We start from the raw sequence: 12,860 nt of genomic DNA, 5'->3' as shown, positions 1-12,860 counted from the left end.
GAAAAATGTGCTGTAGATTTCCTTTTTTTAGGACTTAATCTTGTGGTAGAGAAAGTAAGGTAAGATAACTAGGTTATGTTTACTGATAAGGAAAACATGTTGCTTTTGCTCTGTGTCCTCTTCTTCTTCTCTAAACAATAAGGTCAGTGACCTGAACCAAATGTCTGTCACCATGGTAACTGGTGTTGGATTACATCATGTTGCAATTTTACAGCAGGAGGGATTTAGACTCCTGTCACCATATGTATGATTATGAATGTGTCTGAATAAGAATTAACAGAGCAGACCATATGTACATGTGTAGGTAAACAGTTACTCTATGCATTTGCTTTGTAAATGTTACCTTTCCCTTTCACCAACAAATTACATTGGTGTGGCCTAGTGAATAAACAAACAAACAAATAATGGACCCACCCTCCTGCGGTGATCGTTCTCGTCCATGCCCAGTACCAGGTTGTTGTCAGACTCGTGCATGAGGAGGCTGGTGGGCACAAACGGGACGTAGCCCATGGAGAAACTCACGCCGCCGTTTGTCGTACGCCAGATCCGCCGGTGAACCACGTCCGTGAAGATGTACTGTATCAACAAGACACAACAATTTAGATGCAGTGGTAGAAATACTTTTTTTCCTTGTTTTTTTTTGCAATTTGCAAATACTTTCTGCAAATACACAATCTTTTCAGCTTAGTAGACGTTTTTCTATAGCAATTAGACTAAAGAAAGTACTAAATTTTGCCACTACTAACTGCACTATCTGGGTTTAGAAGCAAGATATCATGTTGTTTGTGCAGCACATTTGGGCAAATCTGTAGCCATATGCACAGAGGCCACCACCATTTAATCTGTAGCCTTATTTTTTCGGTCTGCAAAGTTGCAGGCTGCTTAATTTAATTTTTTCTTCCGCAAAAATGTTGTTCCCACTGAATCAAACAATTTGTTCAATGATTGAGTCAAAATTTGAAAATGTAGGAACCTTGTTTTCTTTCGGCCCGCCTTGTTTTTTTTTTGCCCTATCGCATTAGATTTGGAGTCTGCTGAGGATGTCATCCATAAATTTTTATTGCTGTGGCCTTATTAATAATATTATTGATATTTGAGATCTGTACTACAAAATATACATACCCTGTTGATATCTGCTGGGCTGTGGTAGAAGTTGTCTATGATGGAGGCCGAGTTGTTCTCCAGCCTCATGTACTGCTGTTGTTTCTCCGTGAAGGTCTTGCCGTAGTCTCGGGAGATGTAGACGTTACTGGTGGACTGGGCAGTGGCGTGGGGCTCTCTGGCCAGGGCCACGATCAGGTCACTCCCCTCCCCAGCCCAGTGGATGACCAACTGGTGGTGACTGTCATTTAGGGCAAACTGTAAGGTGGGGTACAAAATGTATATATTATGAACTAAATTAATACCAGTAAATGCATGTAAGATAACGTTCAGACAACTACTCTCATGTCCCTAACAAACATACACCCCCCGGAATAAACGTACCCCCCGGACAAATCTTCAAAATCAAATAAACGTACCCCCTGGAAAATTTCCAAAATTGACGGGTAACCTGTGTCTCTTGTACTAAAATGCGCCCTTACTGATATATGCACAAATCTTTAACTGTTATTTGCAATTAGGAATTGAAATAGACAAAAAAAAGGGGCATTTAATTTCGTATTTTGATAAGCACCACCCATGACAATAGAACATTCAGACGAATTTATGCACGCGGTGATTGCAAAAACCGGCCCGAAAATGACAAGTTTCTCGCTACAATACGCGTTTATAAACGTCTTCACGTCGATGATTTGTCAATTTTTTTCACACGAAGTTGAAAAAAATTACTGGTTTTCAAAAAATTTATAAACGTACTGTGCAAAATAAGAACGTACTGGGTGGATGTTAGGGCCCAAAAAAATAAACGTACCCGTATGTTTATTTGGCAGATGAGAGTATAGATGTGCCCTGCAATGCTTGATTCTTTCTCATACTAAAGCTATATGCACAGTGTACAAAATACTTTTTTGAACCAGGTTGCCCAGTGGGCAACCTACGGCAAAAATTAGGTTGCCCATCAGAATTTTAGGTTGCCCCACCTGTAACTATAAGTTACTACTTTCCTCAAATTAAGTAATGTTACATACATAAGCCTTTGACAATATTTCTAACAGCCTTTAGTTAACTGATACTAGTAATAGCCATTAATACCTAAAATTAAAAAGCATCTGCTGGATACAGTGGTGCAAGCCAAGTGGGCATGATTTTAGGGGGGGGGGGCATTCTTGAAATTCAGGTAGCACACTGGGCTTAACCTAGGTTCAAAAATAGGTTGCCCCAAGTAAAATTTGGTTGCCCGGGGCAACTGGGCAACCAGGTATTTTGCACGCTGGATATACATACATGTATATGTAAGATAACGTTCACATAGACAACTATGCACACAAGGCGCCCTGCAATGCTTGATTCTTTCTCATACTAAAGCTACATGACTACTTCAGACTAATCTCAATTCAAAACTACAAAATGTAGTTGTGCAACTAGTGGTGCATACCGGTTCACTGGACTTGGATCCGGACTTAAAAGAATGTTTAGGTTCAAGTCCAAAAAACCTAAAAGTCAAGAACCGAGTCCGGACTTATTACCATAAAATACCATTTCACATACCCCTTTTTTTCAAACCACCTAGCTCCTTCCGTAGATTGCAAAATCTTTGCGTGCAAAATGAAGAAAACATTGCCATCGGGCATCGTCAAATACCGCCTTCCATGTTATGTGGCCAAAGTTTCACCCAGACAACATTGCAAGGTTGCCAACATGCAATTTTGTATATGCCATGGGTTTACATGTAGGTCCGGACACTGAACCTAAACTTCTGGACTTGAATCCGGACCTGAACCTAAATGTCGGTTTAGGTATGCACCACTATGTGCAACAAATCCAGACAGGAATTCATAATCATCACTGAGTCTCCCATACTTTGAACTTTGAGGCTGGCACCTGGACAACATGTACATGTATTTTTTGTCTAAAACGCCACTCAACATGATTGCATTTTTTCATGGATGGAATCTAGATGATTAAGTCTGGGAAGAAATATGCCAAACTTATATAATACATGTAATAATACATTTTTTCACTTCATGCATGTTCATACAAGATCATGAAAGAGCAAAAAAAAAAATCTTACATCAAAAGTGAAATATTGTAGAATCATACTATAGAGAAGCATATAATACTTTGAGCTTCTAAATCTGAAAGGTTTCTGATACCATCACCTATACTATAGCTATATACGTACGAAATGTACATGTGTGTGTGTGCCTTGTTTGATAATTGATGGCATTACCAATATAACTCAGTGTCTTGACAGCAAAATGTTTTGTCTTCTCTCAGAACTAAAAGGTATCCTATCCACTAGATAGCGTCAATGCTAAGCTACCAAAAATTAGATTTGTGTTTTGTTGGTTTTATCAAGGAGGTTAAAAAAGAATCTCTTTTTTAACCTCCTTGGTTTTATCGATGGAACAAGATTCACAAGAATGACTTACTCTTAGTATGATTTAAAAGTTAAATTAACACACAAATTAAAAGACTATCAACGGATTCCCCCCTAAATTTGTTTCAAGCATTCTGTGAAATTTTTGGTTGCTCATCAGGAGTTAGAGATGTTTTCTTCGGTTTTGATGTTCGCTAAGCTATCTGGCCATTTTTGGTTGCTCAGCGGTTCGCTTAAATGCGATTGCCATCTGTATCTGTATGTGTATCTGTATAGCCGGTATAACTGCCTTTCGGCGTAACACACCAGCTTCACAGGCACGCGGCGCGGCGGCAGCTAGCTATATTACAGTACCGTTCGCGTTATAGTTAACCGGGTACCCCGTTACTAACGAGTTATTTTTCGTCAGAAAATGGTTAGAAAATCGTCAGTATTTGGTTAGATTTTCGTCAGAAAATGGTTAGAAAATCGTCAGAAATTATTTCTAACGCGTTACCGTTTGCGTTAATGTGATAGGGTCGGATTTCATGTTTGTTTTGCGCGCCGACAAGACAATAGCAATTTGCCACCTCCTGGGGCGTCCGCTAATGTGTTGCGATGTTGCCCCTTGAAAAATAACAGCACCAGAGGCAAGTGGACATGTGATTCGTAAAATAACTTTGTGGTTTATCCATGTGTCGACTGTGTGAAGCGAATTGTGCTATCTTTTAATGCTATTCTATAGTTATTTCTAGCGGAAAACTACGTTGTGTAATACAATGTATGTCAACAAAGTGTTACAGTAGCAGTGGGCAGACGATGTCTTGTACATTTTGTACCAGCGGCGGCCTACCGCTCTCACAGGACGTCATGGGACGTGACGAAACAAGAAATATCTGCCGTAGAAGAAATATAAATCGGTAACTCATGCCTTAAATTCACGGCGGTTTTTGACACAAAAGAAAAATTATTATAATTTTTGTAAGGCGCGCGGCTTACTAGTACTAGCGGCTTTAATACTCACGGTAAAATGTACCGTCACTCCCGGCGAAAGGACTCGGTTCGCCAGCTGAGGACTTTCCACAACCATGATGATATCATAGTTAATAAAGGAATATATAATAGATCTATCATGTTGAAATGATAATTGTAATACATGGTTCTATTTAATAGCGGTAGTTTTGTTTCTTATTTTGAGGGGGGAAACTGTCAAAAATCGAGGGAACGCAAACTGAGATCGGCTCACTTCCGGGTGCATAACGCCAAAATTTCTCGAAAATTATATAAAAATGACCACTCATTTGCCGCCTACGGTAGCGTGTACATGGTAGTGCGATCATATCGTGCCAAAGTCAGCGTCAAACGTCAGAAAATCCCCGTAAAAATATAGTTGCAAAACACATTTCCCGCGCACTCAGGGCCGGTCGCCCTGGCCGCTGCCTCCCTGTGTGCAGCATGCTCATTATAATATGCAAGTAGCCAATCCAAAACGCTGGCACCAGGAAGTCATGAAGATGGCTAACATGAAGAAACCCAATAGTACGATTACAGTTCCTGGCATTCCAGCTGATGATGACCTCGCCACCGCAAATATCATCAACTCAAGCTTCGCCGAGGTGTCTAATGCCCTACCCGAGCTGAACACCTCCTTGTTACCATCCTTCCTCCCCTCCCCTGAACAGCTGCCAAGGTTACTTGACTGGGATGTCTACCAGCGTCTTCGAGCAGTAAAGCCAAACAAAGCCTCAGGCCCTGATAACATCCCACCGAAACTGATTAAAGAGTTTGCCTGTGAGCTGACTTCTCCCCTCTGCCACATCCTCAATGCGTCATTTGCAACTGGCGTGGTCCCCACCAGTGGAAGCAAGCCGTGGTTGTGCCTGTTCCAAAGTCCCAACCTGCTACACTGGACAAGTCGAGGCCCATATCACTGACCCCCAGTTTGCTAAGATTGCGGAATTCTTTGCCTCTAAGTGGATTACAGACGACATTAAGCTGGACCAACGGCAGTTCGGCAGCTTAAAGGGCCGCTCCACGGTTCACGCCCTCTTAAGCCTGGTGGACAGACTATCCCTTGGAGCCGACACACCACAACCATCAGCACCATTGTAGCCACTGATTTTACTAAGGCTTTTGACAGAGTAGACCATAATACAGTGATCACTAAGCTCTCAACAAGGGTTTGAGGCCCGAGCTCGTTCCGTGGGTGTGCGACTTCATTTCTGCGAGAAAACAGAGAGTACGGTATAGAGGAGCCCTTTCCGACTGGGTTACCCTCTCTTGCGGAGTTGCCCAAGGCACATTACTGGGACCTATACTCTTCCTCGTTTTGATCGACGATGCCGCTAGTGATGCCGTCAGTTATGCCCTGAAATACGTAGACGACATGAACTTTCTGAAACAAGATCCATCCATCTGCCGTCCTGTCTCCAAAACGACCTTGACCAACTACATTCCTGGACAATGGACAACCACATGCTCCTGAACAGTAGCAAGTGCATGGCAATGCACATTACATTCTGCAGAAACCCACCACTGTTACCCCCACTGCGGATTGACTCCTCAGTTCTGTCTGTTGTCCCCTGCCTGAAGATACTCGGCCTACGCCTTCAGAGTGACCTACGTTGGAATGAACAGGCCAACCATATGTCTGCAAACGCCGCCAGGAAACTGTTTATTCTCAAGCGTCTCAGGAAGTTTAATCTCTCACAAAATGAACTCCTAATCATCTACATTGCATACATCCGTCCACTTATGGAGTACGCTGTTCCCGTCTGGTCCCCGGGACTTTCTAAACAACAAGTTGATCAGCTGGAGCGGATACAACGTAGAGCCTGTCGGATCATCATGGGTCCTGCCTATACCGGATATGCAAGCTCACTCGAACATTTGAAACTCACAACGCTTGCCGAAAGGCGCGAGACTCTGTGCCTGAACTTTGCCAGATCACTTATCAAGTCTGAGTTCGAGCATTGGTTGCCGAGACGCAGATCTAGCATCACAGGCAGAAGTACCAGAAATGCTCAAAAACTTGACATTCCAAAGGCTAAAACACAGAGATACAGAAACTCACCAATACCCTACCTGACTCGATTGTTGAACCAGCATGACTTTTAATCTTCAACTTATTTTTAATGCATTGTCAATGAGCGAATATTCTCTTACTGTCACTACCAATTCTTTGTATATATGACGCTCCTCTTTTATTGATTATTGTACTATATTTTAATCATGTACTGTATTGTACTATTGCACTACCTTTTAACCCTATATCGCCAACCATTATATTGTACTTTTATGTAATATTGATCTTAATTCAGTGTACTCCACTGCGACATCAATAAAGCCAATCTGAATCTGAATCTGAACCAAGCTACGCTCTGATTGGTTCACCTTAGATGACCTGCGCTGTGATTGGCTAGAACGAAGCCCGTTGCATGCTGGGGCGCCCTTCCCCGCGCGAAATGATCTCGAGAGAGCCACATTTACGCTGGTTTCTACCTTATTTCTACGACTAATTAGCAACATCCTAGTGACGAAATGCGTACTCAAAAGAATTTTCGGGAAAAAAAATATATGTACATGTGGATTTGTGGTGCCTTTGGCGTAATTTTGTTGGTCACATACAACGTAATGTAACACGGAAGTGCATGGAGTCGGAGTGGCGGCACGGCTTTCCGTCCCACTCTAAACAAAACTCCAAGGACATAACAAAACTCGCCAAAACTGGTCAATAATTAGCCATAAAACTGTTGGTGGGCACGTGTAAATATGCTGCCTTTTTTCGAGTGTTATAGGAATTTTCCACGATGTTTTTGCACATCCCTAACGTTACCTCACGCCCGCCGCCTATTATGTACGGCGGACCGGGGCATTTATAACTTCAGATCATCTAGGTTTGCTTATTCGGTGGTAAAATAAGTTAACAGAGAAAAACAGCAAAACAAAGTTGACAAACTATAGAAACGCTTGCCTGGGCAACAGTGACAAAAGAAAATGTCTATCTAATTGAATTGCGCCGGTGATCGTAAAACGTTTTAAACGTTACAATATACTAGTAGTAAAATGCAGGCTAGATCAACGTTCCTTCCGCTGTTCCAGCGGTGTGTATCGGTAATTTCCCGCCCCGCATGAGGTAAATTAGTACTCCTCCCATTATTCTGTGATGTTACCGCGGCCTGCATATGAATGCAGAAGTCTAACGGAAAAGTAACGGAAAAGTAACGGAAAACTTACGCAAAAGTTACGGAAAACTTACGGAAAAGTAACGGAAAACTTACGGAAAAAAAACGCGTTAGTAACGGCCGTTAGGGTAACTATAACGCGAACGGTACTGTACACCGATCGACTTGTTACACCTAACCCTTGAACTTCTAGCTCTAGACTTTGTTTAAAGCTATCTATTGACAATGCCGCTACGGTACTTGGTGACAGTGAGTTCCACTCTGCGATAGTTCTAGGAAAGAATGAATTCTTGAACACCTCAATCCTTGGTTGATAACTGTGGTACTTGAAGGCATGGCTATTTTAGTATTTCTTGTTCTCTTCTGGGCTGGTATTACGTACTTAGTAGTTGGGACATCCACCAGTTTATTAGTCATTTTGTACATCATGCATAGTCTGGACATCTTTCTTCTGTCTTCCAGTGAGGCCCACTGTAGTGTAGGTTTCTTTTCATTTCCGTGACACTAGCACCTCTTTCATCTATACGGTTGAGTGGAAAGTGGACCAAACTGTGCACATACACTTGTCTGCTTCTGTATGGCTGTCTCTATTCCATCAAATATTAGCAAAGAAAACCTTCATTTTGTTTACCAAGTGTGCCTGTTATTATGTACATTACCATCGGTCACTGAACTTTGAATGAATGACTTTTTCGTCAGCATCTTTTAATCATTAACACCTGCTGCTAACGTTACGTATCACACACATATCATATGCGACAACAGTTGAACGAGAATCTGAAAAAATGACAATCAAAAACGATCACTTGAGACACAATAAGTCAGGTAGCAAAGAGTCACGTGTGTATTGCGACATCAAAACCACAATACTGTAAATCATGATTTTTCACGCCGGTACTTTTATATTTGCGGTTTTCGCCACCACTTCTGTAAGTAGCGAATTTATCATTACCGTGAACAAATATTTCGCACACTTTCTTTTTGCTGCACCTGCCGCCACCGTGAACATATAATTCCACGAACACGACATGCAAACTTTTGCTTCCACAAACATAAAACGATTTACAGTACTTACACGGATCTATCCTGAGGGCAAGTTTACTCTTACATTAGAGGAACAGGTACGACCAGTCACAAGGCTATGATGTCATATATTTGTCACACAAAGACATCATTATATATTCAAAAGGGATGTCACTGTTTTGTAAGACTATATATGAGTGTAAGGGCCCCCTACGATGTGATTTGGACCCCCTATGCTGTGATCTAGCCCTGTCTTTCAACCAGCGCCAGGGCCCGAAATACTGGGTGCATGTATACCTTAGTGCACCCAAATTTGGAGCTGTGCACCCAATCTTTTTCTGTGGGTGCACCAGTACACCCAGATATTTTCTTAGCTTTAATGTATACAAATATGTTATCAAATATATAGTAGTTACAGCACATTCTTAATTTAGCATGTCAAAAGAATTAATACAATCATTGTTATAGTACTTTTCTTGAAATGAAACATAATTATAGTTTTTGCAGACATTCTACTTATTTTATCTTATATATGGTGCACCTAAAATATTTATTGTGCACCCAATTTTTTAGGTTGGGTGCACAAGTGCACCTGCTAGTATTTCCAAACATGAATTTTGAGCCCTGAGCGTTGTTTTTTTTGGACAGAAGCCGTGTGCCCCTTCGTAAATCTTTAAAGAATATTAAAATTTGAATGACGCTACAATCAAGAAATTTGTCCCTGAATCGTCAATGAGCTGGAAATAGTGTCTCGGTGTTATGAGTTTTTTTAATCTATTTTTCAGAGAGAGTACCAATTTGCATCAATTCATACTAGTAAGTTACAACTCTACTGTCCTTAGTAGTCTGCAAGTTTATTAATTTTTGACTAGACTAATTTAAGAAGCCAGCATTCGAAGAAGAAATTTATAAGAAGTGTTATTAAGGAGTTATGAAGATTGTTACAATCTAGGATGTCAATACACTCATTGGGAACTATTATAAGTACATAAAATATTCATGAGTGAGATATTGCTGTCATTAATAATAACTTGTAAAGCTCACTGGCTTGGTTGAAGTTAAACAGCCTCTTTTTTTCGCTTGATTCTACAACATTTCGTGCCCATAATTTTCGTGCCCATCTTGGTATCCATGCCCGTAGCCAGGAGGGGTTCGGGGGGTCCACTTTTTGGTCCACTTTTTATGTAAAGGTCCACTTTTTGGTCCACTTTTTATGTAAAGGTCCACTTTTTGGTCCACTTTTTATGTAAAGGTCCAAGATTTTTCTTGAGAAGATGGTCTGGAATCGCAGAAAAACTGCTCCCTTTGTCAATGAATAAAAATTTATCTCTGATTTTTTCTTGGAAATCCTCTCAAAAATGCACGAAATGCCATTTTAGAAGGTTCATTTTTCAAAATTTTCCAGGGGAGCATGCCCCCAGAACCCCCCAGGAACCTCGAGCTCGCACCTACATACGGCGCTTGAGGTCCCCTCAAGCAGTGGGAAGAACCCCCCCATTCAAAATCCTGGCTACGGGCGTGGTATCTTTTTTCGTGCTTTGTCATTTGATTTAAAGTCTGTATTTTAATGTCATAGTTGCTGCGGCCGTATGACAAAAACAAACTGTTATGTTTTGAGAATATCACATTATCAGCTGACCTTTGTCACTAAATGTGACACTTGCATAACTGTCACAGTGTGTCCAAAATAAAGACTAGGCCTAGAAAAGTTAAAGTTGTGTTTCTGGTTTTGTGCCTGAAAAAAAACTAGGATTGGTAGGTAGGAATTGTCTTCTTTTTTAAAATTTTTTTTTAGACTTCTGCTAAAAATTAAAATGATTAACGTTTATCAAATAAACAAACATTTCACCCAATTTACTGAAGAAAAATTGCTTCTGAAAATATGTTGAATGACATTTCACTTAGACACTAAAAAATTCCATAGCCTTACCAGCAGTTGATCAAAGAAAGGCATTTGGGTCGGCAGGTTTTTGCTATTCTCGGTCGGGTGATCGGAAATGCGGCATTTTTTTTCCAAGGACCTATCACTATCAGTTGCCTATGAAATAAAAAAGGGGCGAATTCTGCAGCTACAACTGTAGCTCCCGAGATTCAACCTGTGCCGAACACGGGCTGCCTAAGCTCAAAATCCCAAAGCACTTACGACAAGGCTACAGTAAAAGATATGGACCTGTTACTAGCTATTGAGTTAGACGGTGTTATGTTAGTTGGTGGTTACACCACTTTTTAGATTCATCCTTGAATCTCTGAGTTCAATATCCCTGTGTGGTACACTTTTTCCCTTCTCACAGGGCCGGTGTGGGAACAACTGAAACTCAAAGGGGCAAATGCTGGCTCACAATGCCAACACACAAACCACAAGGCTAAAAGGTCCGGACCTACATGTAGTGCAGTTTTGTTCGAAAAACATATTATTACAATGATGACACACAAATACAGTAGCTTCAAAGCTAAAAGGTTAATAACATTCAGTCTCAAGATTTGACATAAATAATAATAATATTTTTACAACGAATACATGAAGTGACATTGGATTGCGAAATTCTCTTTTTTTGCCCAAGTGTGATCTCCGCCACACTGTGTTTATATCTATAGTAGTCTACTGTATATCTTCAAATGTTTGCAGTTGTTTTACTTTCGCAGTGACCTCTCCAAGTTGCAAATTTACAACACTGCATTGAATAGGCATTTTCAAAGTAGTTTCAATGACTGTGTTACTACACTGTACCACTGAATTGTTTCAACTGCGAACATTCCAAAAACTTCACCTCCCTTATTCTGCAAAAATTGTGTTCCAGCAAAAATAAACGAATTTACAGTATCCCCTGATGTCATCCCTAATTCTGAGAAAAAGGGAAGCTTGGTAATCTCGTCAATGTCCCGTCATCACAGTTTGGTGACTTCGGAGTGAACAAGCCCTTTCACACTCACAGTCGCCTAAACGCCAAATATTCTGTACCTGTCCCATGTTAGTCCTCACAATTTACAAAACACCAAAGAGGCTCTTTGTCCAGTAGTAAATTATACAGTTAAACCACCTCAGAAGACATTTAGGTAAATATCATATACGTAACACGGTTACTATACGGGAAACAATTTTCAGTCTCTGACAGTTGCCATGTGAAATATATAATTCTGGAATTTTGATTTGTTCTTAAGTTAAGACCATACGAAAAAACAATAAACTTTCTATGTCTCAGACTTTTGGACAAATGTATATGTTTACATTGTTGAGGTCTAGTTGGGGACAGAAGTAACTTGATATTACAAAAGATCACCTGATCTTGTGACGAAACATAATCATGATAACTTCCTGGTGGTACGTAGGTTGGCAAAAACGTTTAAACGAAACCTCATAGAAGGAGATATGTTCCACAAAAGATGAAGAATAAGCTTTAGCAAAGGCTGATACAGGCTTGACGTATGCTGGTTTTAGTTATATAGCAGGTAAAGATATTTTTTTTACGTACCCTGGTGACTTGTGGCAGCGGCGACGTGTGATCACGTTTGACACGACCGCGGCCGGAGTCGACACCGTCAGCATCGTCTACCGGAAAGTCCCCGCTGTCGATCCGGTAGAAACCCTTGTCCTGCGCATCCTGCCATATCCTTCGCGGCAGGTGCAAGTTTTTGGACGTGATTCCTGGCCTCAGACTACTTGAAAACTGTACAAAAATTACAACATACACAAACAGAAACTTCCACACGACCGCCATCTTGGATGTTGTGAGACTTGGTTTATACCATGAGTAAATTCGACGAAGGGGTGATACTAATCTGAAAATATGCGAAATACAATCATAACTGCAGCTAGACGGTAAAATACATTACTTTTACTCGAATTTATAAAATTAATTACTCCAGCAAATTGTACTTTGTGTCATTTTTGCTAATTTTCTCGTTTTATATAAATTTAATTACATAAACGCCCCCATATTGTTAACCTAGGTATTGTGACCTTTGTCGCCTGATAACACCCACCAAAAAGTAGTCCTCGAAGAAGTCTAGTGTGGTGTGTTTTTAACACACCGTGTGATTGTCACTAAATATTACATATCATAAACAAATATATACAGACGCAATTTACTTCTAACATGTCCGGTCACGCTTGACGAATCGTCATTGTTTTTAGGCGGATTGATTTGGACAATTGATGTGACCCGTCCTGGTGCCAGGTACAAGGTGTGGAACAT

General features: G+C 40.7%; 1 protein-coding gene across 2 annotated transcripts in view; it reads right to left on the bottom strand.

The window, feature by feature from the left end:
* LOC109467145 (sortilin-related receptor-like) overlaps positions 1–12,398 on the bottom strand; it is a 70,785-nt gene extending 58,387 nt beyond the window's left edge. For both annotated transcript variants that reach the window (XM_019765077.1, XM_019765078.1), the window contains exons 1-3: positions 12,138–12,398; positions 1,123–1,359; positions 415–576 (exon numbers count right to left, since the gene is read on the bottom strand). In XM_019765077.1, coding sequence (XP_019620636.1) covers positions 415–576; positions 1,123–1,359; positions 12,138–12,383 — 645 coding nt within the window. In that variant the 5' untranslated portion in view covers positions 12,384–12,398. The remainder of the gene's footprint in view (positions 1–414; positions 577–1,122; positions 1,360–12,137) is intronic.
* Between the last annotated feature and the right edge of the window lie 462 nt (positions 12,399–12,860).

Source organism: Branchiostoma belcheri, unplaced genomic scaffold, assembly GCF_001625305.1.
Source record: "Branchiostoma belcheri isolate BF01 breed outbred unplaced genomic scaffold, Haploidv18h27 scaffold176, whole genome shotgun sequence".
Classification (NCBI taxonomy): Eukaryota; Metazoa; Chordata; class Leptocardii; order Amphioxiformes; family Branchiostomatidae; genus Branchiostoma; species Branchiostoma belcheri.
Note: the sequence above shows the minus strand (reverse complement) of the source record. Positions and strands in the feature narration are given on the sequence as shown.